Source organism: Drosophila miranda, chromosome XR, assembly GCF_003369915.1.
Source record: "Drosophila miranda strain MSH22 chromosome XR, D.miranda_PacBio2.1, whole genome shotgun sequence".
In the NCBI taxonomy this organism is placed as follows: domain Eukaryota; kingdom Metazoa; phylum Arthropoda; class Insecta; order Diptera; family Drosophilidae; genus Drosophila; species Drosophila miranda.
In genome coordinates this window covers 9167906-9194612 of record NC_046674.1, presented here as the reverse complement: position 1 = coordinate 9194612, position 26707 = coordinate 9167906, and the positions used below count along the sequence as shown (strand labels likewise).

Sequence of the window (26707 nt, the reverse complement as noted above, 5' to 3'; positions counted from 1 at the left end):
AATCCAATCGAATCCAAATCGAAGCCCAGGCCAAACCCCAGATGCAAGGCATGACAGGGCGCCCTGAAAATTACGATCTTTTAGGCCAGAACCAAAGCAGAAATATGCTGACACACGGCCGCCAAGAACTGAGTCGTGTTCTCCAACGAAATCTTTGCTGTTTAGGGAAGTTCTCTAAAGCCTCTCTTAACTCTCATCTAATAGTATCTCATCCAAAATCTCACGCTGATCCGATCTGATCTGTTGCCTCGAAAAATTAAATTTCGTTCATGCCAGCACCCACCTGAGGATCCATTAAAGAAGATACAGTTTGGGGGCCCATCAAACGGCTGTCAAATTACCTAAACACCCAATGAAACGATGCTAGGCTGCATCTGGAGATGATGATGGTGATGATGAGGATGAGTAACCCACACGAAATGAAATGCTAATGAATTGTTATCAGTTAATTGGCGGCGTTGGGAGGAGGTGGAACTGTGTTGCTTTGTTATCAGCTTTTGTATGCTTTATTTGAATTCGATTTGGAGATGCGACACTGACGCGTGGGTGTTCCCGTCCCCACTCAAGTGGCAACTAATAGCCCAATAAATTGTGATATGCGTATAAAGAGGGAAACATAAGAAACACACACACGTAAAAGAGGGACTAAGCGAACTGTCAAAGCCTGGCACATTATGCGATTTATGGCCAGAGGCAATGGGCAAGAAGCCAGGCAACCAGTTTCTGGGATGCGATGGGATGCTTCAGTGCGCGCAGGCGCAAATCCTTTTGACATGTCCAATGCGACCGGACCGGCACATTCCGTACCTTTCCAGTGGGTAGCTGTAGCTATTCCTAATACGAGTAGTCGTAGTACATAGCATTGACTGGCTGTGGCTCTGGCTATGGTTGTGGCTCTGCCTGTGGCTGTGGTAGTAGCGCTTTTATGACGACAGCGACAGATTCAGGCAGCCACGGCAGGCACCGAATATGGACAGAAGGGCCACAAACAAGTTCTTTCTGTGAAAGATCAGCGGGCCATGCACTAAACTGGATGCCGCCGTAGCGACTGCTGCCCCGGCCGCAACGGGTAAATATTTAACTTCACAACTTGCCACCATCTAAAAACGAAGAAGAGGCAACAGAAAACGGCAGCAGCAGCAGCAGACACCAGACAGCCGACAGCAGACCATAAAAAGCATAAACCGCAAACTCCGAAATTAGAGATGGGCAGAGGTCAAGAAAAACCAGCATTTTTCAAAGAAATACAAACATTTCCGAATGAATTCACGAAAGACTGGAGCAGCGATATCTGTGAATGGGATATGAATGAATGTTCCCAAATGGAAGCCCAAAAACCCGAAAACCCGAAAACTATAATCAGTAGAAGCCCATCTTTTACTACAAAATGTGATCCTTTGGTTTTCGTACTTTCCTTTGCCTGCACGGACACATCTCTACACCTAAAAGTGGAGTTGTTGCAGCTCCCTGAGTGGGTGGGTGGGGGCGCGAGCGACGTATAAACAAAACAGCTGTAACGCACTCAAACATCATCGGTCGTCCCCCGCCCGACCAGTTCCACACATCAGTCGTGTCCCCGTCCAAATTTGTAAGCGAGCCGATCCGATCCGAGGCGATCCGAGCCGAGCCGAGCCGAGCTGCTCTGAGATCTTGGTGCCCGATGGATAGCCGGGGCCGGGCGGCTATCGTTAACTGGACTTTCGGTTTCGGCTGTTTCGAATCGTTCAGTTCGTCTCGGAACTTCTAAGCGATCGGTTTTGTGTTCGTGCTTCGCTCCGCCGCGCCCAAAGAAGATTTCGAATATATCAAATATCGCACGAAATTTTGTTGTTCGCATACGGTATACGGAAGCAGCTAACACAGATTCAGAATCATATTCAGAATCTGCAGACGGGGAGGAGCTGTAATCCTCAATAAATGTTTATAAATATCACTTAAGAGCGATCCCCCCATTCAATTCGCAATTTTTCAATATATTTTTGTTTTGTTTTAAACAAAAAGCCGTGTGCCGCGTATCTGGTTAATGTCAGCGCGAAAACTCAAATCGATTTATGGTTTGTGATTGCAAATTTGACATAATTGGTTGCTTATTTTTTTTTGTTTTTGATTTATTATCTGTATCCGTATCTGTGTGCGGGGCATCCTTAAGTGCCGCATCGCATAAAATCTGACCACGATTATCGCACAATAGCAGAGGGGAAATCTTTCTCCGCGGCAGTCAGTGGGATTTTGTGTTCGTTTTGTGTAAGTCGAATGCAAATATTTTTAATTAATTGCAATTATTTATGTATGAATTGAATGTGTGTCAGGCAGCGCGCGACATTTCCTAGTACATTAATCTTGCTCAAAATCGCATTTCTTGTTGCTGTTGTTGCTGTTGTTGGAGGGTGGTGGGGGGTGGGGGGCTGTTGCAGAGCGAGCTCTGGGCATTGGAGTTACAAGAGTGCTTATGGCTTTAATTTGCATTAAGTGTCGCTGCCGTCTACGCTGGCCGGCTCTGACTCCATTAAACATTAAACATCTATCGGTTAATGGGTCTTGACTCTAATTATTCAATTTTCCTGCAAATGTCAAAGGGGTGTGTGCATACGTGTCCACGTAATCTGATCTTAAAGCACCTATCAATGTTCTCACAACTCATTTGAATGCCATATCATAATTACAATTTTAAATATGTTTCAATTCAATAAAACTAAGTGGTGTCGGTTCTCCTGAATTTCCTGATGCATTGAATGCAATCAAACCAAGTTTCAACTTTCTTTTTATCGCGATACCTACATGATTAATAATCTCCTTAGTCAAGTTGTAATTTCATTTCGAAGTTGATAAAAATGTAACAAAAAATACCCCACAAAATTAAGGATTGTTTGAGGAAATCGGAGCACATCCATATTTAAATTAAATATTCGGTTTTTAGTGAAATTGAATAGAATTCACTTTGATTTAAACATTAAAAATGGATTAAACAGACGCATATTTAACCTAAATTTTAAACATAAAAAAATAAAATTTGTTTAAATTTTTTTGGAAAATATATTTAATCTTGAAAATAATGATAACAATATAAATATATATACATAAAATAATTTCAGATTAATGACAAAATGTCTGTGCGAATCTCGGGGTATTTGTTTTCTCTGGGTTTATCTGTTTTAATATTAATTAATTTCCCAAAAGTCTCACCAATATTATCTTCGAATCATATCAAAACTTTGCATAAATATGCGTTTTATTATGTGACAAAAGCAAACAATTGAAACACACAATGAATGTGCATATTTCAATCGAAAAATGTCTTTGTTGTCATTAGCTTATGAAACAACTGCGACATTTTCGTAGTCGCTTAAATATTTCTGTGCACATTTTGACACATCCCATGTGGCAAGTGCACAGTGCCCAAGTGTACAATCGAAATTTACAGTCTAGGGCACGATTTAGCCCTATACGATCGTGCCTTTGCGCATATCATAATCTTCCTGCAAATATTATGGCGATTCTCAAATAGAAACAGAAGGGGGACTCCGGGGGGTGCGCACGCGGAGTGCTCGAGGCAAATGATTTAGACATTGCTTTCCGGTTTTTCATTTTTTCTTGGCTTTTCTAATTAGCCAAAGTCATTTGCATAAATTACGCAGCTAACGGTAACTGGGCTTATGCCTTTTGTCTGGCGGGTGGTCAGGCTCTCTATGAGCTATGGGCCATGAGGCATGCGTGGGCGTGGCCCCGCCACCGGACGCCCCCTTGCAGCTGCAAAGCAATTAGCAAAAGACTGGACTAGTCAACAAATTGTGGCCGTCCCGTTGTTGAAGTTTTTTTCCCGTACTCGTATTCCTTTTTTGGACCGTTGCATTTGTTATTGAAATGAGTTTTCGCATTTGAAGTCGCAGTCGCAGTCGCAGTTGAACTTGTCGGGCGGTGGCGGGGACGCAAGGGGGCGACGAGGGCAGGGTGTCCAAATGTCAAACTGTCGATGTTCAACATGTTGCGTATAGTTTTCGCTTTTCGCTCGCTCTCTGTCTGTCTGTCGTTTTCGCTTTTCATTTCTGACTCTGCGAAAGAGGAAAGAGGAAACAACAAAGGCCAAAAGCCATGCCGAAAGACTTGGAACACATTCCTTTAATTGGACTGAAAGTACAGTGTAAACAAAAGGCATTCGAACGATTCGAACCTCCTGGCCGGCCGCAGCCGCAGCCACCCCCACCCCTACCCCATCTCCTCTACCGATCGGGAAGGGGAAGTCAGTTTGTTGATCTTGTTAAAAAAAATAATAAAAAAAAACATTAAAAAACAGACACAACACAGGATGACTAAATGAAACTGTAGATACCCTTGCAGATTCAGATGAGGATGATTTATATATGAAAAATACTTTATTTAAATATGAAAAATATTTAATTTAAATTTAAAAAAAACATTACGTTTAATGATGAAAAATAATCAATTTGTATGCAACAAATATTATATTTAAACAGTTAATATATTTGATTTAAATACAAAAAAATTCGTTTAAAAATTAAAAATATTTAATTGAATATTTAATTTCAATTTTAATAATTTAAAAAGTGTGAAAAAATACCCACTCTCTATAAAATTTTGAATCCAAGAAGAAAAAAATCGTTTCGAAGTATCTATGCTTCGCAAACAACTGATCAAAGTCCCAATACCCTATTTACGGGTACAAAGAAAAAGGCCAGAGAAAGAAAGAAGAAGAAGAAACGTCAAAAGAGTAAACGAGATACAAACGCTGGGCAAATGTGTCATGATTTTGCATATTAAAGACAGCGACACACGACGATCAACAAGACACAGCGGACCAGAGACGACCAGAGCCATGTGAAATATACTATCAAATCTGTAGCCGGCGACGCGGACTCTCTGACACACTATTAACAATCTGTTGGCCATGATTTTGTAACCTTCTTCTCTCCCAGTGCCGTGCCTGTGCCTGTGCCTGTGCCCGTGCCTGTGCCCCAGCTCTCTGCCCCGTCAGAGCTGTCCGATCTGTCGTGGGAAAACGGAGACGAAACCGTCAACAAGAACAACAAACAATGCTGAGGAATGAATGAAATGTGTAACCCCCTCGGCGCCCGCCCTGTGGCATATGGCAAATATTTGGCAATCTGACAGATAAGATACATTCGATAATCCACCCAACGCGATCGGTTATTGAACCCCAGAAGCTGGCGGGCGTGAAAACTGTAGCAACTCTGGTGGGTGGCCACACCGCCCCAGAGCCCCATAGCCCCACCGTCTCACACCCAGCGGGTGAGATCGGACATCTAATGCGGTCGCGCGAACTGAAATCTTCCTTAGAGATCTGAGACATTTAACAGCCCATCGTGGCTGTCGGGTTACCCCCGATGTTAATGAAAGCAGCGTTGAAAAATTGTCGGTTGCTCCCAAGAAATTACAATACAAAACTTTTCAATTATTTTTCGGGCTGCCATTAAAACGGTGCTGCTGCTGCTGTTGCTGGCGGGAGAGTTACCAAACAGTTCTCTGGCTGACTGGCTGGCTGGCTGACTGGCTGCCCCGAAGCGGCGTTAAGCTCTTAGTTTATCTCTTTATAAGAACTTGAGGAGCGGCTGCTGGTGCTCTGTTCTGTTTTGTTCGGAGATTACACACAACATACTCGCACTCGTAAATAAAAACGCATGCCAAAGTGGCAGCTGTTTGGAATTGCACAAAAGGGCCAGCCAGCTCCAGTCGGGCATTTAATTAACATTTAAATGGCAGCCCGCGCAGAGAAGAATCTGGATTCTGGAGCTGCTTAAATTAATTGCCCCAAAAATATACTTATACTTTCCCCAAACAAAAAAAAAATAGAAAACCAACAAAAATCCACCAAATGATGAACAATTTACACACCATTCAACCAAAAACGTAAATGTAAACAGGTTGGGGTGCAAGGTGCGGTTGAAAGATCATTCAAATAAGATCAGTATTCCAACGTTTCCATAATGCTAGCGATAATTAACTAATTAGGTAATTGCAGTAGCAGTCTTTTAGTGTTTCAGTGTTTCAGAGTTTTAGTGCCTTAGTCATGGACCCCAGCCCATGATTAATGGTGAATGCAAAAAATTGTATTAATAAAACTGAAATTAGGGTGGCTGCTCTTCCCCTCTGCGCCACAGCCTGTCTGTCTGTCTGTCTGTCTGTGGCACAGCCATTTCCTATGACAACCAAAACATGTCCAACGAGACATGGGCCATGTTTCTTGGAGGAGGGCATTAATAGAATCTGCAGACAGGGGCCATTCGATAAAGAGAACGGGCCACTATCTGTACACTGAGAGAAACACGAAGCCCTTAATTAAATGAAATATTCGGTATTTAATGACAAAAGAAAGTATTTAAATACATTCCAAATTTAATCAAATATAAAATACATTTTTTATGTTTAATTTGTAGGAAATATATTTAAAACAAATATTTTAAAATTAAACTCAAAATATAAATGGTACAAAATTCAGATTCAATTTTAGACAACAAAAAATAAATAATAAAGTAAAAATAAAATAAAAATATTCCCATTAAAATGTATAATATTTTGTATGTATCAAAATCAAAATGCGGATAAGTTAAAATAATTATTGTAACCAGAATGAAATATAAGTGCATTTTCTAGCACTAGGATAGAAGGCCAAATATGTAAATAAATACATAGTATATAAATAGAATATTTTAAGTACACTTTGGTCTTCCCTTAGGGAAAGATTTATGCACTGGAAAGATCAATATTCCAAATGGAATACACCGATCGGAGATGCCTGTACTTCTTCCGCCTCTGCCTCATACTATTTCTTTGATATATGTACGTCTGTTTCACGCATCTCTCGTGATTCATTGGCCATAGCTCATGTCTGGGTCAGCTCACTCACTGACAAGCAGCACACACACACACACACACACACACAGAGATACAGATAAAGATCCCAGAGATACTTGGTCTCCCCAAACTATGGGACACCCACAGCAACCATCGTGTGGTGTGTCTTGTGAGACTGACAAAAATAAAGTTGACACTTTCCCCGCAGCGGCGGAGGATGATGATGGTGATGGTGATGATGATGATGATGATGATGTGGCTGCTTCTTAGAGAGCGTCAGTATATACTCTGTCCACGCCCTGCAGTATTTGTTCTGTGATTTATGTGCTGGGAAAACAAATCAATAACATTTAACACACACTAATTTCTAGATACCCCGAACCCACACACATTCAGACACAGATACAGATACAGATACAATCCCACTCCCTGGAAATCAATGGATGGCCAGCCTTTGCATAATTTCCAGCTAAACTGCGACCGAAACTGCAACCGCGACCCGAAAGTTGATTTATATATGATATTCTTAAGGCAATGAATGGCCCCAGCTATTAATTAGAGATATATCAAAATATTGCCGCTGATCGGCCAGTAGTGGGTTGGTCCTCCATCGCCAGACCTGATCTCCACCTTCGGGGGGTCCGCTCCGATTGATTTATCTCTGGGCTGACCGTTTTTGGCAAGTCGGCAAGGTCAAGGCAAGTTGTCAACTCCGTAGACGCTCTATGGCTGAGACTCGGAGGCTTTGGGGCTGAGCTGCTGGATTTTGCAGCTTAGATTTCGGTGGAATAAAGTTTTATTTTTTGTGTCTTTTTTCTGTGTGCCGTTTGTTTGTCTGCAGTCTTGATTAAGCTTGATGCGCGGCGCCCGTAAACCTTTTTATCATCTTTTTTCGGTTTTTGCATTTCTCGGAATCTTTTTTGAGAGTTATGACAGCTGATGGGGGGCCTTCCCGGGGGCTGTGGATGGGTTTGGCTGGACATTTGAGTGGCAGTCGGGTAGCCCGGGGAGGAGGTCCCAGTTCCCAGGTCCCAGGGTTTCACTTACTAAGCCCTGCTTAAGGCCGCACCTGATGGAACTCCATTTTCGGCTGGGAAAAGGGTCAGATCAAACTTACAATATTTTCTCGTACATTTCTCAATCTCCTTCGGTCTTTCGATCTTTCGGTCTTTCGATCTGTTTTTTAATTAGCGCAGCAAGTGTTAATTATGTCTCAACGGCTGTCATTGCAGGCCATCAAAAGTCTTGTGTAGAATGCTCCCAATTGCATCCATAAATTGGGAAAGGCATGGGGAAAGCAGAGCCCATCCCCATCCCCGAACATGTGTTAGATCCACTTTAATGATCCAGGGCGGGGCGGGGGGGAGTGCTGTTGGGGGTGGCTGTGTGGCACCCCGTTATCGTAAATTCAAGTTAAGGCAATGAATATTAATAAGCAGCTCTCTCGCTGAGCAGCAATTGCAATAATAATTGTTTTTTTTTTTTTTTTTTTTGGTGTTTTTGATGCTGACAAATGATGGCATGCCACAGTTCCCTGCCCCACGATTCCGCAGTGCGTAAAATATTGAGAAATGTGAAAAAAGTGCCAGAAAACAAAGCGATGCTGACTTCCGGCTTCGGTTTTTTGTTTTCTTTTTTGGCAGCAACAGCTCCTGCGGGTTAACTGTTGAACTTGTGATTTATCAGCCAGAACAGAACTGAACAGAACCACATTAACCAGAACAAACAAGAATAATAATCAGAGTTTCAGCGTCAGCGTCAGCGTCGGCTCCATTTGGAGCTGTACAAATTGCCTTTGTCTCTGTCACGAAAGTTCGAACTTCAGGAGTGGATCTGTTCGAAGTGTTGACCACTCGACCATGAACAGCATTGGCCCCATCAGGAGCGGGGGCAGGAGCAGGGGCAGGAGCACGGGCAGGGGCAGGAGAAGGGGCAGGAGCATCGTATCCACACGGCGTCTCCTCAATGCCTGAATACCCTATAAAGATCAAAATTCCCAAACTCATAGTTAAATGAAATATTCGGTTTCTGAACAAAAAGTAAAGAAAATAAATGTATTAAATATTCTTTTTAGTACAGCCCATATTTAAACCAAATATAAAACACTTTAAAAAAATATACTATATTAAATTTGTTGGAATTTGTTTCATATAAATATGAAAATATTAATTGAAATATCGGTTTAAATTTACGATTCTCAGGGCTTTTTTCTCTGGCTGTCGATGCTCGAAAAGTGTATCAAATTGTCGGGGTGACAGGTATATTGGGGAATGGTGGGTAGGATAGGATGTTTCTTGTTAATACATTTATGCTACCTTTCAATTACGAGTGCACGCGATGATGGACAGACTGGCAGACTGGCAGACGGACGGACAGGAGGTCGGCGTTGGTCAGACAAAGGAATCCATAATGAGATCCAAGTGGATCCGTCTTCTTGCTTACATTAAATGCGAAAAGCGTGCAAAATGACTAGGAATCCGCAAGAGAATGAAAGTGAATGGTATCTCAGGGAGTGAGGATTGGTTGCGCTACCGTGTGGAAGGGGAGGGGGGGTATCGGGGTATCTGGGAGAACACGTTGAGCTACTTAATAAAGACATACCCGTTTGCTTGTCTTCCCTCTTTGCAGTTGCATTAACCCGAATCAGCGCCAAAGATGACGCACTCCAGTCCGACTTTAAGCTCCGCTCTGCTGCTCTGCTGCACAGTTATGCTGCTGGCCACGGCGGCATCAGGTATCCAGAACAGAACCAACGGCAGCCCCAGACTGCAGGGCCATCGAGGGCACGGCCATCGACAGCGACACCATCAGGGGAGTCAGGGGAGTCCCCTGGCAGCGACACACCAGCGACAGACGCGCCGAATGCAGTTGGCCAACCAGGCCAAGGCGGAGGTGGAACTGCTGCCGGGTGTGACCATGCAGGAGGTGACCCGACTGCGTCGCATCCATCCGCACAATCCCTACAACAAGGTTCTGACGCGTCGCCTGCATCAGCAGGGCGCTGGGGCGGGCGTCCGTCCCACCGAGTGGGACTACAACACCTACAACATCTACACGAACACCTTCGGCCCGCCGCCGCCGCCGGTTCCGCCCTCTTCGCCGCACTCTGGCAAGGGGGAGGACAACACCCAGGATGTGGAGTTCATTGGGGTGCGGGAGCGGGGACGTGGCTACAACTATGTGCCGTCCGTATCTGTGAGCAGTACCACTGCTCCACCGCCGAGCCTCAACCGCCGCTCTGCCACCCCGGGACTGAGCAGCATCGGGACCATACCGCCTCTGGTTCCGGCCAGGCGTGGCTACGTCTACACGACCACGGCTCCCGCGACCACCACATCCACATCCGGTGTGACCACGGAGGATCCCTACGAGACGAACACAATTGGACGCAACTATCCCACGGATCCCAAGGAGATGGAACGGTAAGCCAAAGAACTTGCCTCCCGAATCCTCCTAATTTAAGATCAATAGTTTGACCTTTCCTTCTGGAGGGCTCCATTGAAGGTTCCCTAGAAGAATAATGCCTTTGGGTCACACCCCTCGAATGGGAGATGGAGACGTATGTCGGAGCGATCTTTCAGCGGCATTGGGGCGGGGCGTGTCCGATTGCATTTATCAGAGTCAGAGCCGGAGCCCCCATCCCCCGGTTCAAGGCTGCTGCAGTCATAAATAAGTATTTCCAAAAGCCGGGGCCAGAGCATCAGCTTTACCTTTGGCCCAACATCAGTTTCGGGTCTGGCGCTGCCTCCGTGTGTCGCTGTGCCTCGGCGGCTTATCGCATCGAACATAAATTATTTAAATATTTTGACAAGCCGAGATTTCAATGTCGATTCAGCAGCTGCGCTGCGCTTCGGTGCTAATTTGCGGCCCAGACCAAATGCCATGCCAGCCAACAACTGGCTGGAAATTAGCCCCAAGGCCAAGTGGCCAGAGCCGCAGCCACAGCCAGTCGACGATCACTTCACATCCACTGCTGCTCTGCTGCTCTGCGGCTCCAATTGTCGTGTGTCAATTGTGCAGCAAATCAATGAGCGCGCACTTGAATCCCATACCCCATGCCCCATACCCCCCACACCCTATACCCCCATTCCATACCCGTATCCGTGGCCGTAACAATTGCAATTGCAGCTCCTTAAATGTACCAACTACTCGCACTCGCACTCGTACTCGTACCCGTTGATATGTGGGCATCTATCTGTAGTGGTTGTGTTTTGTCGTGTCTTCGTCCGCGATCTGGCCAAGATTGTGTGGTGTGCCCTGGCATTGACTTGAACAGGCAGACTCTTCAAGTGTCGCCTTCCATTGTGGCTGTGAGGCTGTGCGGCTGTGTGGCTGTCAGTCGCTTTAAGGTAATGAACTTTAACGAGTTTTCAATTGCCAGTGCTGATGTTTTCTAATTGGAATTAATGTGGCTCTACTTAAGGGCAAAGGCATGCCATCCACAACCCATCCACAGTCCATCCAGCAATCCCACAATCCAGGCACAGCGGAAACGCTGCGTATGCGCAATCTCAACCAGCAACAGCAACAGCAGTGGCAGTGGCAGTAGTGGCAGCAGTGGCACTGGCAGGTTGCAATGGTTGTTGTGGCTCTGGCGTTGCAAATTATGACACATTTTGATTTATGCGGCAGCTGCCAAAATGCTGCCACAAGGCAAATGCACAGCCTAGCATCATCATTCATACCATGGGCCATGGGCTGGCCATTACAGTGGTGCACAAGTGGCAAGAAACCTGAGCCGAGCCGCACCGAGCCACCTCTCAGTGGAGGATTTAATGGATGATTTTTGGTTTTGGTGGAAATACTCGGTGTGTAATTCCCATTTTCCAGCCATTCCTACGTATTCGTTTTCCCACTGTTTGTCTCTGCCACGGCATGTAGGCGCATGCCGCCTTGCCTCTTTTCTATTTATTTAAGCACTGCACGTGCAGCAGCAGTGCAGCAACTGTTGCAAGTGGCGCATTGCAACAGAGCAACAGCATATGGAAATGACTTCTCATGTGGATTGGCTTCAGCTTTGGCTTTGGCTTCTCGTTTCGTTTTGGTTATTCACACGCCGCCATCAGCACAGATCTGCAATGGTACGAGTACGAGTACTCCTCCTCCTCCTCCTCCTCCTCTTTCCCCTCTGATATATCAGACCTGGTTAATGGCCAGAGCAACGATTCAATTGCCAACTGCAGTCCGGTGTTAATCAGCGTTATAGCCGGCGATTGGGGGGATAAAAGTGGAGTTAAGTCATTTCCCCGCTCTGTGGCGGCACAGTGGGGCCGGCCCGGCGAGAGCTTGAGGCAGCCTCGCTTTTAATTGCCACTTTCCGAAAGAGTCGGAACCATATCGTTTTGGATCCCTCGAAATCTGCTGCGATCCACTGTGGCTACCGCCCCGGTCTTTGGGGCTTCTGTTTGATGACTCCAATTGATGTCTGCACTGTGCATGTGGCAGACAATTTGTTGTTGTTGCTACCGGCAGTTGCCTGCCACACTGACAATTGATTGATGTCTGCTTTTTTTTCGGGTAGCACTCAATGATTGACTTTTGATTTGCGATTGCGGCGATTGCGACACCCAAACGCAACCGATCAGCGATTAACCGATCTAAAACCGGAGTTAATGAATTAATTATACATTCCATATCGGTGGTGTGGACGACAGGGTGTTGATTCAGGGAGTACCCGTGTGTGTGTGTGTGTGTGGGCGTGGTCAGCCCGCCAGCCAGCGCTTAAATGCCACTTGCACAGCCCAAGCTTGCAATCTTTCCAATAGTATCTCCCGAAGCACCACACAATAATAAAAATCGAAAACAAAGCAGGGCCTTGACTTCAATCCCTGGCTATGGAAAAACAACAGCACAAAAATAAAAAAATAAAAAATAAATGAAAGCCAATAGCTACAACAATTGGCAAAATGTACAATAAAATGAGACAAGAGCCAAGGAGAGTTATGTGCACTTTAGCCAACTCTGTGACCCTAACAAGAGGCAAAGAACCAGACGCAGGCGCAGACGCAGGCGCAGACGCAGACGCAGACATAGACTCCAACTCCGACTCCGACTCCAACTCCGACTCCGGCTCGGACAGGGGCACAGGCGCATGCGCAGCTGGATGGCGGAGTCAGGGTTGTAGTCCGCCTGCAAATTGCTTGTCAACGATCGAACCCCGGCTTAGGCTCTGCGATAATTATGGGATAGGGAGAGGGTATGGGCATGGGAATGGGATATATGTAGGTACCGGCGGCTGGCGGCTGGGGCACGCCACTCGAGTGACGAATGATTTGATATGCTGCGCTTGGAAAAACTGCACTTAGAATGCGGCTGCAGCCTGTGAAAATTCGTTAACATTTTGCACCGTGAAGCATTGTGCTCAATGGCTACGCCTACGCGTGCCTAACCGCACTCCCACTTGGAGCTGCAGATGGAGATGGAGCCGAGCTCTGGCCTGGTCTGGTCTCTGGCCCTGCTGGGGCTTATCCAAGTCATGCCATCAGCCAGGCGGCCGACAGCAAGGGTAAGCCTTGGCCCAGGCTTCTGCCTTCTCGTTTAATGAGTTTTTCTTGGGATTCGATGGGAACAAAACATACGTGCATGGAGGCATGTGGGAGTTCAACAGCAACAGCAACAGCAACAGCAAAACACAGCCTGTACACGTGCTCATCAAAAATCAGCAGAAAGAACACGACATGATATGACATCAATTGAACAAATTGCCAGTTTGACAAATGCAAAAAATATTGCCTCTTATATCTCAATATTCGTTTTAATTAAGATGGATTTCTCTCTGGGCGGAGCTGAAAGCTGATTGAAAAACAAGGGAAACCTTTATTGAAAGAAAAGTTCCAAGAGGTTTACATGCATATTTCCAAATTGGTGACCCCGTTTCCCCTCATTAGTCACGGTCATTGTCACTGCAAATGGTTCAATCTGTTCACCTTTTGGGGCGTGCATTCGATATGCACTCGAGTGTACGTACAACAATTTATGGAGCACCCATTGTACGATATGGGTCACAGATCTACATGGTAGGGAAATATTTGTTACCATTTCTCTGTGGCGTGTGACATGTGAAATATGTAGGTGTATCAAATTACCAAATGGGAGTTTTGTTTTTGTTTTTATTCTTTAACAAGGGGGCTATCAATCAGTGTGTGCCACATCTACACTCAGAGAAAAAAAGCCCTGGTAATCGAATATTTACACTTCGATTAAATTAAATTTAAGTAATAAATTCCCACCGAGAGAGTGCAATTTTGAAAAAGAAAGTGTTTTTTTTAATAAATATATTTCATTTTTAATTTTAAAGTTTTGATTAAATATATTTCATATTTAAAAAAAAATAATTCATATTTAGATTTAATATATTTCCTACAAATTAAATATATTAAATTTATTTTAGAATTAAAATTTTTGGTTTAAAAACCGAATCTTCCATCTCTTCAATTCTTTCTACTATGCCATTTTTCTCCGAGTGTAATTTTACACACTGAAAGTCGAGATCTAAGGCATATTTATACAATAATTATGATCCTATGATCACCATTGACACGCCCAATACGATCTACGTATTTCTATGCCTCCGTTGCGCTGACATAAACAATCATATATCTTAATGCACTAAATGAATATGTAAAGTAAAGTCCGATTCATGGTATAAATTTACTCGTATTGTTCGGTTCTCTGCCTCTGCCTGTGCCTGGGCGTCTGGTGTGTGCAATTAGTGAGGTTTTTACATAAACACAAGTAAGTCACTCAAAACATGAATTGGACGTCGGACGGCGGACGGCGGACGGGGGACAGTTTGGACAGTCGTCCCCCGTCACAATGCCGCTGCAGAGGTGGACCGCTGCACCGTAATTTGCAAATCACGCAGCTTCGCATCTCAGGCTGAAAATTGGGTTAATGCAATGCTCTGGGAGGGTAGGGGTCCGAGACGGCGGCGGAGACGGAGACGGAGACAGACAGATTACATGCAAACCCGTTCGGGAAGACGGGCGATACGGTGGGGAGGCTGGGGACTGGGTGGCGCTGTCTCTGCAGTGCTTTTGTCTTGCAGCCCCACTACAAAAGACAACAAAACTCTGTGGAGTGCCACACACGAGGCATGAGCACGAGAGCTCGAGAGCACGAGAGCACGAACCCCCCAAAAGCCCGGGCCATAACATGACGCACAAAATTCCAGCCACACATACTCATACTCGCATGAGGTACACTGCAAGAAAACCCATTACATTGGGTTTATACTGTGTAAGGACTCTGAATCATAAATTAAATTTTAATGCCCTGGAAGATCAATTGAAGCATTTATAGCCTATATGGCATATTTCTTCGGGGGTGATTCATGTACCCGTACCGTCTCGGGGGCTCAATTAATCGTGAAGGGGTTCTGGTTCTCCCAGTAAAAGAGTTCATAGAATCCCTGTCTACATTGATGACTCTGGGAGTTAGTCATGCCTTGTGATCGATTCATTTGTTCTGCAATCAAATTGCATTTCATTCAATTAAAGAAGAGCAAGAAATCTTCCCCGAATATTTTGAGTACTAAAACAAATCCCATTCCCAAATAATTCCCCGCTGTGTAAAAGATAAGCAGCGCCAGGAGGAGAGGGAACGAGACACGTCGTTGCCATTTGGCTTACTTAATTATGTTGCAATTGGATACCATGTGGGGCCTCGAACAAGACCCGACTGGGATGGGGATTGGGATTGGGATTGGGTTCGGGAGTGGAGTGGAGTGGAATGGTACCAGCGTTGCACTTGCCTCTGCCTGAGCCTGGGCCTCGGCTTGGGGCAGGGCGTGGGCCGACAGATTCATAGGAAAATATCTTCATTTATCTTCTACTTTTCGGCAGCAGCAGCATCAGCATCAGCACCAGTCTGTCCCCACCTAAATGTCGAGCGCTTTCAAAATTTCGTTACGGCCTTTTCACTCGTCGTTGCGCGATTTGGATCTCCATTTCAGCATTACCATTAGCATTAGTAACAATAGAAGGTAGCAGACGGCAGACGGCAGGCAGCAGGCAGCAGACAGCATCGTAATAACAACAACAGAGAATAGCCGACAAATACGGGGTATGGTATGTTAATTTGATGAAAATTTTTGTGTGTGCGTTCGCTTTTGGTTGGGCTTTTTTGTTGAGCTCTCAGTTCATTGGAAAAAGAAGCCACTGAAGAAAGGAGGTAAGAAATAAAATGGAAATCGTGCACGCCTCTTGTGCATTTCTCTGCCGCCTCCACCTCCTCCTTTGAAGGGCAGGGAGAAAGGGTTGGCGGGCCTGGAGAGAGGAGAGAGGAGAGAGGAGGAGCTGGAGCTCACGTTGCCACTAATCGGATTTTCGGCCACGGCTCGACACGGCTGTTGTTTAAACAAGTTTGGGGCATTAATCATGATTTACACCAGCCTCACAGATACACAGATACATACACACACCACAGCATCGCACAGCACACTCTCAATCACATTCACACTCCACAAGAGGGGCAGGCAATGCAGCTCCAGGGCTCCAGCTACAAGAAAGGGCCGCATTAGTGGAGGATCGGAGTCAGAGTCGGAGTTGGAGTCGGAGTCGCATTGACAGGCAAACTGTGGCGATTGGGGCGACTCAGAGATCGCTTATCGCGCGATTATGTTGTATGGAAAATGCATGAGAGGCAGAGACAGTGGCAGAGGCAGAGGCAAGCCGGCCACTGAACTCCAAAACCGCGCCATATCGCTTTTGGGCCAACTTCCCTGGCAACATATTGTATATAATCAGCTCGCATTACCACAAAATAGCGCTCCATCCCCATCCATACCCATCTGCATTTGGATCTGCATCTCCATATCCAATCCCTAGGTTCAGCTGCAACTCTTGCGACTCTTAGACCGTCTGACACTTGCGGCAATTTTCTTTTCACTTTTCTGCAACGCAACAAATTCTTTGTGCATCTTTTATTGCATAATCCCCAGCCGAGAGAGAGAGCAAGACAAATTTACAGGCAAATTAGAACTGGCTGCTGGCTGGCTGGTTGGCTGGTTGGCTGGCTGGCTGGCGGTTAGCCGTGACTGGCGGTTTCTGCCACACGAATCGGTAGAGTGCACAGCCTCCAGAATGCATATTCACTTTAGCAGGGAGTTGGCTGATGCTTTGAGAGGAGAAACATTGATATTCCCCGGCAATCCATAGCAGAATCCTAATTTAAAACTTGTTTATTGTTTGAAATTCGATTCAGTTCATAACTCAATCAATCTGCCAATAGCTAGAAAAGTCTACATCAAATCCCAGACTCCGTTCATACATTATTCAGAATAGTTTGCCCATATATCAGCGGACATCCATCCAAGTCCAAACTGATTTAGTGCTGACAAGTTCTTCAAAGACATTTGAGCAGAGCAGAGGCTGCGGAGGAGAAGTCGCTTCCGCGATACACATTGATTCCTGCATTCTTTCCCAGGGGCATGCATCTCGGGGTATCTGTCCAGTCGCATATTGGATTTCCACCTCGGCAGACTTTCAGCTGAGTGCTGTAATAATTCTCCTCGCAGAAAATGAACAAAACTGAAAGCTGCACTTGCCACTGCCCCTGCCGCTGCCACTGCCGCTGCCCCTTCCTTTGCTGGGGCCCTGGACATGACTGAAATATTATTAGAAAAACTGCCGAGGCAGTGCGTCGTCGTCTTGGTTGTTGCAGTCGTTTCCATCGTCTCCATCGGGGCCATCATCTCCATCCACGTTTGGGGCTGTGGTCACAGGGGCGTTGCAGTTTTACGCCAAGTGAAAATCCAAATAAAGCTGGACCACGGGACCAGGAAGCAAGTCTAAAAATGTGTTCAATGCTCTCCTCCTCGTCGTGGTTGTTCTTCTTCTGGCAGCCGTTGTCGTTGTCGTGGTTGTTCTTCTTGTCGTTGTTTGTTGTTGTCGTTGTCGTCGTCGTCGTCGTCGTCGTGTGGCGGGGTAGTGGGTGGGTGGATTGGACGCAAATACAGTCGGGCTAATGATGCATTTGGCCTGGGCCCTCGTCTGGAATTGCGCATTCGTTGGTCTGGCCAATTTAAATTCTAATTTCATGTAGCAAATCAGATTAGCTGCCCAGTTTGTGGACTGCACTGGACCACAAATGGCCCAAACAGTTAGCCAGCAGATCCCCGCACTTTCGGATCAGCCTAAGGCCTGGCCTGGCCTGGCCTGGGCCTCAGGCATTTTCACTCCGGCTTCTCAGCCTCCTCCTCCTCCTTCTGCTCCTCCTCCCCGTCATCATCTGTGGAAGACACGGACATAAAAATTCATTTTATGACTGTGGCAACAATATTTTTATGTTTTTTCTTATAAATTTATTTCACATTTTCATTTGGAAACACGATAACCACACAGGCGGCAGGCAGGCAGGCCGGACAGCCGGACAGTCGGACAGCCGGAGTAGGCATGGCTTGCACTTTTCCCGGCATATTTTAGCCATAAGCCAGAGCCCGAGTCCGAGTCCGAATCCGAGCCAAAGCCAAAGCCAGGCACTAAAGCCGTTTACAGCTGTTAAGTGTCGCCAAGTTTTTTGTGGCTCTGGTTTTTAACTGTTTGGCTTTTAACTGTTTTTTAAATGCATTCACGTTGCAGTTGTAAAGATTGACAAAATGCAAACTGGTTCCCAAATGACCCTCCCCTGAAAAGAGGCCCAATAAAAATGATTTAAGTCAAATGGAGACCCATTGAAAGACTCCCCATCTATGGCTAATTGGTGGGTTTCATCTCCCATCTGTCATCTGTCCGGAGAATCGCACACAAAGGCAAGATTTAATATAAAGATTTAAATAAATCACGAAAGCCCTCCTCGCCCAAGGCCAGCACAATGGGAGGTGCAAAAGTAAATAGCGACTATTTATGGGGCCGTCGTATTTAAATTATTAATTAAATTTAGTGAAGGGAAAACATTTTGACGGGGGGCTTATTAATATTTATCAATTTACAGGGCCCGAGTCAAGGATACAAGCTGAGCAGAATCCATTTCCTTAAAAGAAAGGAGATAAAGGTGATTCGGTAAAGCTTTTCAAGGGCTTATTGAACTTCCCTTGCTTCCTGGATTACTCCAGGATACTTTCGTATCTAGCTCGTGCATTGAATTCTGAGACTCTATGAGGTGTGACTCATCCGTGTGTGTTTCATGGCCTATAATCGTGAGATTTTTAATGTGTATACGCTAGCCGCATCCATTTATTAGCCTCTGGTTCCATCCGACGCAGTCCATTATGCCCACACACCCGCTTTTCTCCGCTCTGCTCCGGGGTCACCTTTTGGCCTGCAGCCATCGGCTGGCTCATCAATTTCTGCGTGCCATCCAATGAAAATAAATCGTAAATCAATAAACCGCACTCAAACTTTGGCCCCTCATTCTCATCTCCTCATCTCCTACCCCCCTTCCCCCTCTTGATCCCGAACATCTTTCGGATCGTGGCACAGACCGGAGCGAAGGCCTGACCAATATTTCGTTGGTTGCATTTCTTGTAAAATTCAACAGTTTTTAATTTTTGATTAATTGGCCCCAGACTGCATTTCATTTTGTGGCTCTGGCTGTGGCTGTGGCTTCTCTTTTTGTACGTACGGTACTGGTCTCTGGCGGGGCTGAGAATTTTGATGGATGTTTTTATAATTTTATGGATCTGTCAAGGGCTTCCCTGTCTGCCCCCATTGAGATCTCATCTCATCTCATCTTTCTCTGCAAAGGAAAGCCCCGGGCTTGAGGGGAGGTCAGTCAGTCCGCAGGTGTTCCGTTCGTTCATCCGTTCGGGGGGCCGGGGCCCTTAACAATTAAAAATTCAAATTTAATTTTAGCCTAAACGTTTCTAAACAAAGCAATGAAGCCATTCACACTGTCTGGCGCTGTCTGGCCCAGTGGGGGGGCTGGGGGATCTAGATCTGGATCTGCTTTCGACCCGCTCGTGGATGGAGATTTATGCAGGCAACGGAGTGGCATGGAAATGGGGATTGGGGTACGGATTGGGAACGGGAATGAGCATTTCATGTTGCACTTTGTTGGCACAGTTTCTTCGTAAGAAAAACTTCCGCATTTTGTTGCTGTTGCAGTTCCCGTTCCCGTTCTTTTCATTGTTTCTGGCTCTTGCCCCATCCGTTCGCTGGTGGCGCCCTTTAGTGAGAGAGCCGAGATCCGAGAATGCTGGCGCATAAATAACGTGAGAATTATGGTGCAGGGGGAAGCCAGTAACAGTAACAGTAACAGGAACAGGAACAGCCACAGCTACAAGCCAGCAAGTCAGCACATAAATATGCATGTGCAGCAATAAAGAAATTGTTAAATGTCCCGCTCGCAGGACCCATGCCAACTGTGTGCCACTTTCGAGGCCCGCGACGCCTTGCTCTTTTGTAAGGCACAAATTTGGCCAAAAAACACAGAGGGAAAAAATGTGCAAAAATCTGCAACGGCTTGGGGTTGGAGTCGGGGTTGGGGCTGGGGCCATCGAAGCGGTTCGAGCGGTAGTCAAACAGGCGGCCAGTCGTCGTCAGGTCGTCACTCAGTGGCGGCCACGTCACGCGCTTGCAATTGTTTTGGCCCGCATTGCCAATTACGACACCATCAGCCGTGGCAGCAGCAGCAGCACCGACATACAGTCGGAGCCTGGCAATTTATGGATGCACCTCGCTTTTGGGCCAGTTTTGCCTTTTTTTGGCAACCAAAATCACAAAAACCGCTTATTATCAACGCTTTTTCGGTTTTACAGCTTGCGGGCCAAAGGTCTAAGGAGCATTGCCTGAACAGTGTGCTAACCGGGGGTTTTCGAAGCACTGGAGAGCATACGTGAAATGTTAAGAAAATGTTGATTTTTGATTTTTATACGAGATATTTAAGGAGTATAGGGGTATAATTTTGTATCAGCATAAATAGCCGATAATAATTTTGGAACCCATCAGCATGGCTAGATTTTACCATGCGCTTGAGCTGAGAATATTTGAAAATGGCAAAAACGAGGGCGAACAATAAATAGAACTCACCTTTTGCTTCCTAATTATCCTTTCTGCAATCTTTTGTACCGCGCGCGAATTTCCGTTTTCTTTTTCGATGTCCGATGGAAAGAGCAATTCCAATGAGAGCACAAATTAGGAGTGTATAAAGATTAGGTGAGGTGACCCTCCCACGATATTTGCATATTTTGATCGTGCGTATACAAAACGGGAGAGAGAGAGAGAGGGACATATTCCAAGACTTGGAATGCCTCACCTTATACTATTGCGAAACTTTCACGGAGAGCGCGCCTTCGCTCCTCCTTTCTGCTTCTATTAAATGAATGAGGAAGAAAGAGACAAAACTTTGCGCCTTTTTGCATAATTTTCACACACGCACACACATAACAAAGCAAGCTCTCGTGACCAAACACACATTTTGCCCATGAAAATATATTCACATGTGTATATGCATATATAACACTTGTTGCACTTGCATACATATACATATGTACACTTCCGTAGATTTTACTCATCAATCAGCATTTCCTATTCCGTTTTGGCGAGGGCTTCGCACCCGCTTTTGATTGTTTAGTGTTTTATTCACTTCTACACTTCACTGCACCGTAGCGCGACATTTTTTCCGCACGAGTTTTCACTATTTTCGCGATTTTGCGGCCTAAAACGTGGAGCTGACACAGGATGAAAAAAATGTCTGAGAGCGAGACAGATGCGCAAGTAACTTAGTGCTCGTTCCAATTCCAAGGCTTCCATGCTCTCCTTCTAGTCCGTTTCCTAATTGCTCGCGCATTCCATGCTCTCCGGCTGCACCTCATTCTCATATTTTTTACAGTTCAAAAGAAAATGGAGATCGAGCGTACAGCTGTTTGTGAGATTGTGACGGAGCAGGGGCGTGGGAAGGTTAAAGTGCGTACGCGGCTTTGGTGCTTTTTTTGTGCTATTCTTCCTAACTGCTTGCTTATTAAAAAAAACAGCTTGCGGCGAGAGTTTTTGAGTGAATCGCGAGTTTTAGAAGGACTGACCTGTGTAATTCCCACCTTTTCACAGCTTAGACTGCTTTCCATCCTCGCCGACAAGCAGTCCAATATCTCCTCCGTGAATTGGAGCACTTTTGCTGCTGCTCCTCGAAATAGTTTTGTTCGTTTGGCCTCCACAAATGAAGCTGCGTGGCCAGTCAGTGGTCCGTGTCGTGTTTGTCATCGCAGATATTGACAGGCAGACACATTCGTATCGTGGCTAGCAAGTTGTCCGCTCCGCTGGCAGCTGGCGCTGGGGACACTTGTGACAATTGTCAAAGCGGAGGCGAGTCAGCCGACCAGCTGCTGCTGCTGCCTCTGCCTCTGCTGGGCGCTGTTTGCCAACCTGTTGGCCACTCTTTTATTATGACAGTAATTGGCTGGTGTCTGTGCCTGGCCCGGGTATTCGGCTGGAAAAGTCAGTTTCACTTTTGCAGATGATCCGTTGATTTGGGTCAGTCCCAGGCCACGCTCCCATCTCCCCATCTCCCCAACACCCAACTCTAAGCTCCGCCGAATCCAATTCACACCTTGCTCTGCTTTAATTTTGCAGGCGACACATTTGCGTGCAGCAGCGGACAATCACGATGCCCGTCAAGACGACCGAGGTGTACACGCGCCCCACCTGGAAGCACGTCAGCACGCCCTGCCAACCCCAATCTTATTCGGGGCAGATGTGCACGCGGGTGCAGGTGGTCCACGAGCCGGCCTACCGGGACGTGATCAAGCACAAGACGGCCCAGCAGATGACCTACGACTGCTGTACGGGCTGGAGCCGGGAGAACCCGCGGGCGGATGCGTGCATGAAACGTGAGATTATTTTCACTACATTGCAGATCTTTCGCTATAACGATCTCCTTGCTGTCCCCTTAGCTGTTTGCTCCACGCGCTGCCAGAACGGCGGCAACTGCACGGCTCCCCAGACCTGTTCCTGTCCGTCCGGCTATACGGGCCGTCACTGCGAGGTGGATGTGAACGAGTGCCACGTGGAGAAGCCGTGCGACCAGCAGTGTGTAAACACCCCCGGCTCCTACTTCTGCCGCTGCAGGCAGGGCTTCGTGCTGCAGGCGGACCAGCAGAGCTGCAAGAAGGTGTCCACCCACGACGACGACGCCTTCGAGGCGCGAGATCTTGAGAACGATATCGATGACATGGATCCGGAGGTGGCAACGCGACTGCAGAAGATCGAACGCTCGCTGGCCAATGAGCGGGTGCACACCAATGAGCTGCAAAAGTCCCTACAGGCCACATACAGTGTGGTGGACACGCTCCAGACGAGGCTGAGCACCCTGGTACGTAATGGTCATATCCGGGGCGTACTCTTATTGATCCTCCTGATCCTTTCTCCACAGGAAAAGCAAGCCCAGGACGTGAGTCGGCTCCAGACGAATCTGTACAAGACGGAGTCGCGGACCAACAAGCTGGAGGGGATGCTCAATCTTCTTCTCAAGTGCCGAAACGGCCCCAACGCCAACTGTCCCTAGGGGCCAACGAGAGGGCACAAAGAACTGCATTTTTTTTACGAAAATCTAATATAAATTAAATGTTTAGTTAATTTAATTGTCTATTCTGTTCACCATGCTCCTGCTTGTAAGCCATTCCCGAATGCGAGTGCCTCTGTAGTCTCTAGAATCAGCGCCAGAACACCTAGTACTTAAGCGATGAACGTGTCATAAGTGTATTACGATCTGAGGATTTATGTAGTTGTAACCGTCTCCACTGCTCCGCTCCCATGTGTGTGTGTGTGTCAGTGTTTAGTTTTTTTTTTTTTTTGCATGTATCTGTATATAATTATAATGTATATGAGAAATTCATTGCACAAATAAATGCATTTTCAAATTCATGTCACTTTATTAATAGAATTATGTCGAATATTGAAGAGCATGGGGTATAGCAACAGCCATAAGTGGACTTTATGCATATTTTCTCTCAAATCGTGCTTCCCTACATAATCTATTCCACTGGATTGCATTTATATCCTTGACACCCACTCACTTTTAAACAATTTCACTTTGGCGCGCAGATCTAGCGAGTTGATGCAAATGTGTAGTTACCATGTACAAAAATTTACATTTTGATTGACCTTTTTTTGTTTAATGTTTATCTTATAAACGATTCAATACAAGGGAGTCCTTAAAATTAAGGAAATTGACCCATCAACCGTGTACAATTAAGTATTTAGGGCTGAGGGTCCTATTGAGCTAATAATATCCAACCGAATATCAAAATCGAGGAATATGATTTCCCATCTTAGACAAAGGACGATTAGCCCACTGTCGACCATGATTATTAAAATACACTCCACAAAAATTATGAATCACGAAGAATTTTAGAGCAGTTTAGGTAAAAGATGTCGTAGCTTTGATACGCTTTGATGATTATGATAAAGAATGGAAAATATTATTACCCGCGGTTGAACCCAAGATATTGTCCTTTTTGACTAAAGGGGGTTTAAGTGGGTTAAGTTGATTTTTTTCATCGGTATATTTTGAAAATGAGACGGTATATTTCGGTATATTTCTGAGGGTCAGACGGTATATTTGATCGATCACACTGTATACAAATAAAATGGAAAACAATGGAATTATTTTATCAGCGCTTGATTGTGTCGCGACCCGTATAATCCGACCATTAGTGGGTCGACATTGAAGACAGATTCAGATCTGCATCTGCTGATTACCCACATCTCTCAGAGAGAAGTGACGTCACAGGGAAAACAAGTGCTAACTGCGCAGCGCAACAAAAACAAAGAAGTCTCTCGGACCTACGACACAGGCACGGAAACGGGCACGGGCACGGGCACGGGCACGGGTGGAGAGAGTGTTCTTATACGCCCAACAGCGCAGTTTCACTTTTAATTTGGAGCAGGTACAAAGTGCAGCAGCGGCGATGACTGGCGACCAGAAGCTGCCACTGAAGCAGGCCGAGGTGTCGGTGCAGCGATTCCAAGATACGGCCGTGCCCCACCATCTGGGCCTGCTGAAGAACCACCGCAGCAACATCGAGAAGAGCCTGGCCCTAGGCGACTGGCAGAAGATCAAGCGGGAGGAGCTCAACGCCATGCGCGTCATCAAGCAAATCAAGAATCTCTTGCTCGAAATGGACGCGCTGCGGGAGAAGGTGCGCGAGGAGGACCTGGAGCGCTTCGACGAACTGATGCGTCCGGGCAAGGAGAAGGCCTTCGCAGGCATGAAATACTTTGCGGGTACGGGTGAATCGTCTTTAAATCTCTCTCAAGGACATCTCATCTATTTTTTGTTTGGCTTGCAGAACTGCAGCTCAAATCTCCCACCTCAACGCTGGGCTCGCAGTACGATGAGGAGCAGGAAGACAATCAGCTGCAGCACGCGGACATTGGCAATTTGCAAGCCCACCAACACATGCCCCAGCTGCAGGTCAACTTCCAGCTGGAGGAGCATCAACTGGCCCAGCGGCAGGCCTGTCTCGACCAAATGGAGAATCTTCAGCAGGAAATCTCCGACTTGCATGGCATGTTCAACGGCATGCGACAGCTGACTGCCGAGCAGTCTGTGGCTGTTCAGAACATAGCCGACAACGCCGAGGAGGCTCTGGAGAACGTGCAGGCAGGCGAACGGTCGCTGCGCTCTGCCCTGACCTACAAGAAGGCCATGTACCCGGTGATGGGTGCTCTGCTGGGCACCTGTGTGGGCGGACCCATCGGCATGGTGGCTGGTCTGAAGGCTGGCGGACTGGCCGCCGTTGGATGTGGCATACTCGGCTTCACAGGCGGCTCTGTGCTGAAGGCCAATCCGAATGTAATGCACGGGAACATTGAGGAGCAGCAGGCCGAGACCGATGGCGACACAACGTCCGAGAGACTGGAACTGAAGGAGAAGCCTGAATGACCTAGGACCATGTCCTCTGCCCTGGCCACCACGCACATGTGGTCTGCAAACACGCGGCGCCTGGAGTCAGCCACCACCGGGGTCATGAGCAGTGTCCGCAGCTATTGCTCTCTGCAGTGACTGCGAGAGATAGATTTCCTCTATTAGTTGAATTTCCATGTTTTGTATTCGTTTTGTGATTGCTTCTGCAATATGCAGCTACATCCCTTCCCTCCTTGTCTAGTTTAAGCGTTGTTGTTCATCCCATGACTCCTATGATAGTTACTTGTTTCGTGCCGTCGCCGCAAGGTTTAAGATTCCACGTCTAGTTTTAAGGCTTTAATATGCAATATAAACTCTTATCTATAACATACAGAAGTCGGTTTTGTAGGAATCTACGCGCCTACAAACTCTCCCAGACTATACCTGAACTTACACTCTATCAATGCGTCCCCCCCAGCAGCCTTTTAGAGCGGCACATTGACCGTGGTCCAGGCCTGCTTGAAGTTCTTTGTCTGCGAATGCTGCTTCTTGCGTAGACGCTTGGCGGTCTTCTTCTTCTTGAACCAGGCCGGATAGTTTCCATACTGGTCCTTCAGAGTCTTGCTGTTGAAGACATGCTCCACGCCAGTCTTTTCGTTGGTAACTTTGACCTTCTGGCCCTTCTCCAGGCTCTCTTGGTGCTCATAGATCAGCTCCTGCTGCTCCCTGGTCTTGGCATCCTGTGGAAAATGCCGTCTTAGCATGGAGACTACTTTGAATACACCCTCTGCTTACCCGTTTGATCTCCTTGGAAGTCTTGATTTCGACCACATCGGCGATATCCTTCATGATCTCATTGCCATCGGCATCCAGCAGACCCAGCGTCTTCTTCAGACGAATCAGCTCCTTGGCGTCGTAGCGCGCCTTCTTTATTTTGTTCATTTCATCGCGACGCTTGCGGGAGCGATTTTGTCTGCCCATTTTTGCTGAAAATTCAAGCTACACCCTTGAAAATGTATGCGAAAAGAAACTGCGTTGCCGAAAAAAGTAAACACGTGCTGCGTTCCGGATTTATACGGTCTGACCCTCAGAAATATAC

At 46.4% G+C, this 26707-nt stretch overlaps 3 protein-coding genes across 3 annotated transcripts; 2 read left to right on the top strand and 1 right to left on the bottom strand.

Annotated features, from left to right (window-relative positions):
* Nucleotides 1-1724: 1724 nt before the first annotated feature.
* Nucleotides 1725-23624, top strand: LOC108153444. The gene is made up of 5 exons (XM_017283459.2): nt 1725-2244; nt 9457-10250; nt 22335-22591; nt 22655-23073; nt 23134-23624. The coding sequence occupies exons 2-5, from the start codon at nt 9484-9486 to the stop codon at nt 23263-23265; spliced, it is 1575 nt and encodes a 524-aa protein (XP_017138948.1). The 5' UTR covers nt 1725-2244; nt 9457-9483; the 3' UTR covers nt 23266-23624.
* A 687-nt stretch (nt 23625-24311) lies between these two features.
* Nucleotides 24312-25997, top strand: LOC108153165 (syntaxin-17). Its single transcript, XM_017282970.2, has 2 exons — nt 24312-24986; nt 25052-25997. The coding sequence occupies exons 1-2, from the start codon at nt 24671-24673 to the stop codon at nt 25645-25647; spliced, it is 912 nt and encodes a 303-aa protein (XP_017138459.1). The 5' UTR covers nt 24312-24670; the 3' UTR covers nt 25648-25997.
* LOC108153166 (protein LLP homolog) lies at nt 25953-26680 on the bottom strand. Its single transcript, XM_017282971.2, has 2 exons — nt 26404-26680; nt 25953-26348 (listed from the first exon to the last, which is right to left on the bottom strand). Exons 1-2 carry the CDS (start codon nt 26587-26589, stop codon nt 26094-26096), a joined length of 441 nt encoding a protein of 146 aa, XP_017138460.1. The 5' UTR covers nt 26590-26680; the 3' UTR covers nt 25953-26093.
* Between the last annotated feature and the right edge of the window lie 27 nt (nt 26681-26707).

Coding starts and splice junctions, on each gene's coding strand:
- LOC108153444 (XM_017283459.2), top strand. CDS start 9,484: ATGACGCACTCCAGTCCGACTTTAAGCTCCGCTCTGCTGCTCTGCTGC. Junction 22,592..22,654: donor GGCGGATGCGTGCATGAAAC/GTGAGATTATTT, acceptor CTGTCCCCTTAG/CTGTTTGCTCCACGCGCTGC. Junction 23,074..23,133: donor AGACGAGGCTGAGCACCCTG/GTACGTAATGGT, acceptor CTTTCTCCACAG/GAAAAGCAAGCCCAGGACGT.
- LOC108153166 (XM_017282971.2), bottom strand. CDS start 26,589: ATGGGCAGACAAAATCGCTCCCGCAAGCGTCGCGATGAAATGAACAAA. Junction 26,349..26,403: donor CTTCCAAGGAGATCAAACGG/GTAAGCAGAGGG, acceptor CATTTTCCACAG/GATGCCAAGACCAGGGAGCA.
- LOC108153165 (XM_017282970.2), top strand. CDS start 24,671: ATGACTGGCGACCAGAAGCTGCCACTGAAGCAGGCCGAGGTGTCGGTG. Junction 24,987..25,051: donor AGGCATGAAATACTTTGCGG/GTACGGGTGAAT, acceptor TTTGGCTTGCAG/AACTGCAGCTCAAATCTCCC.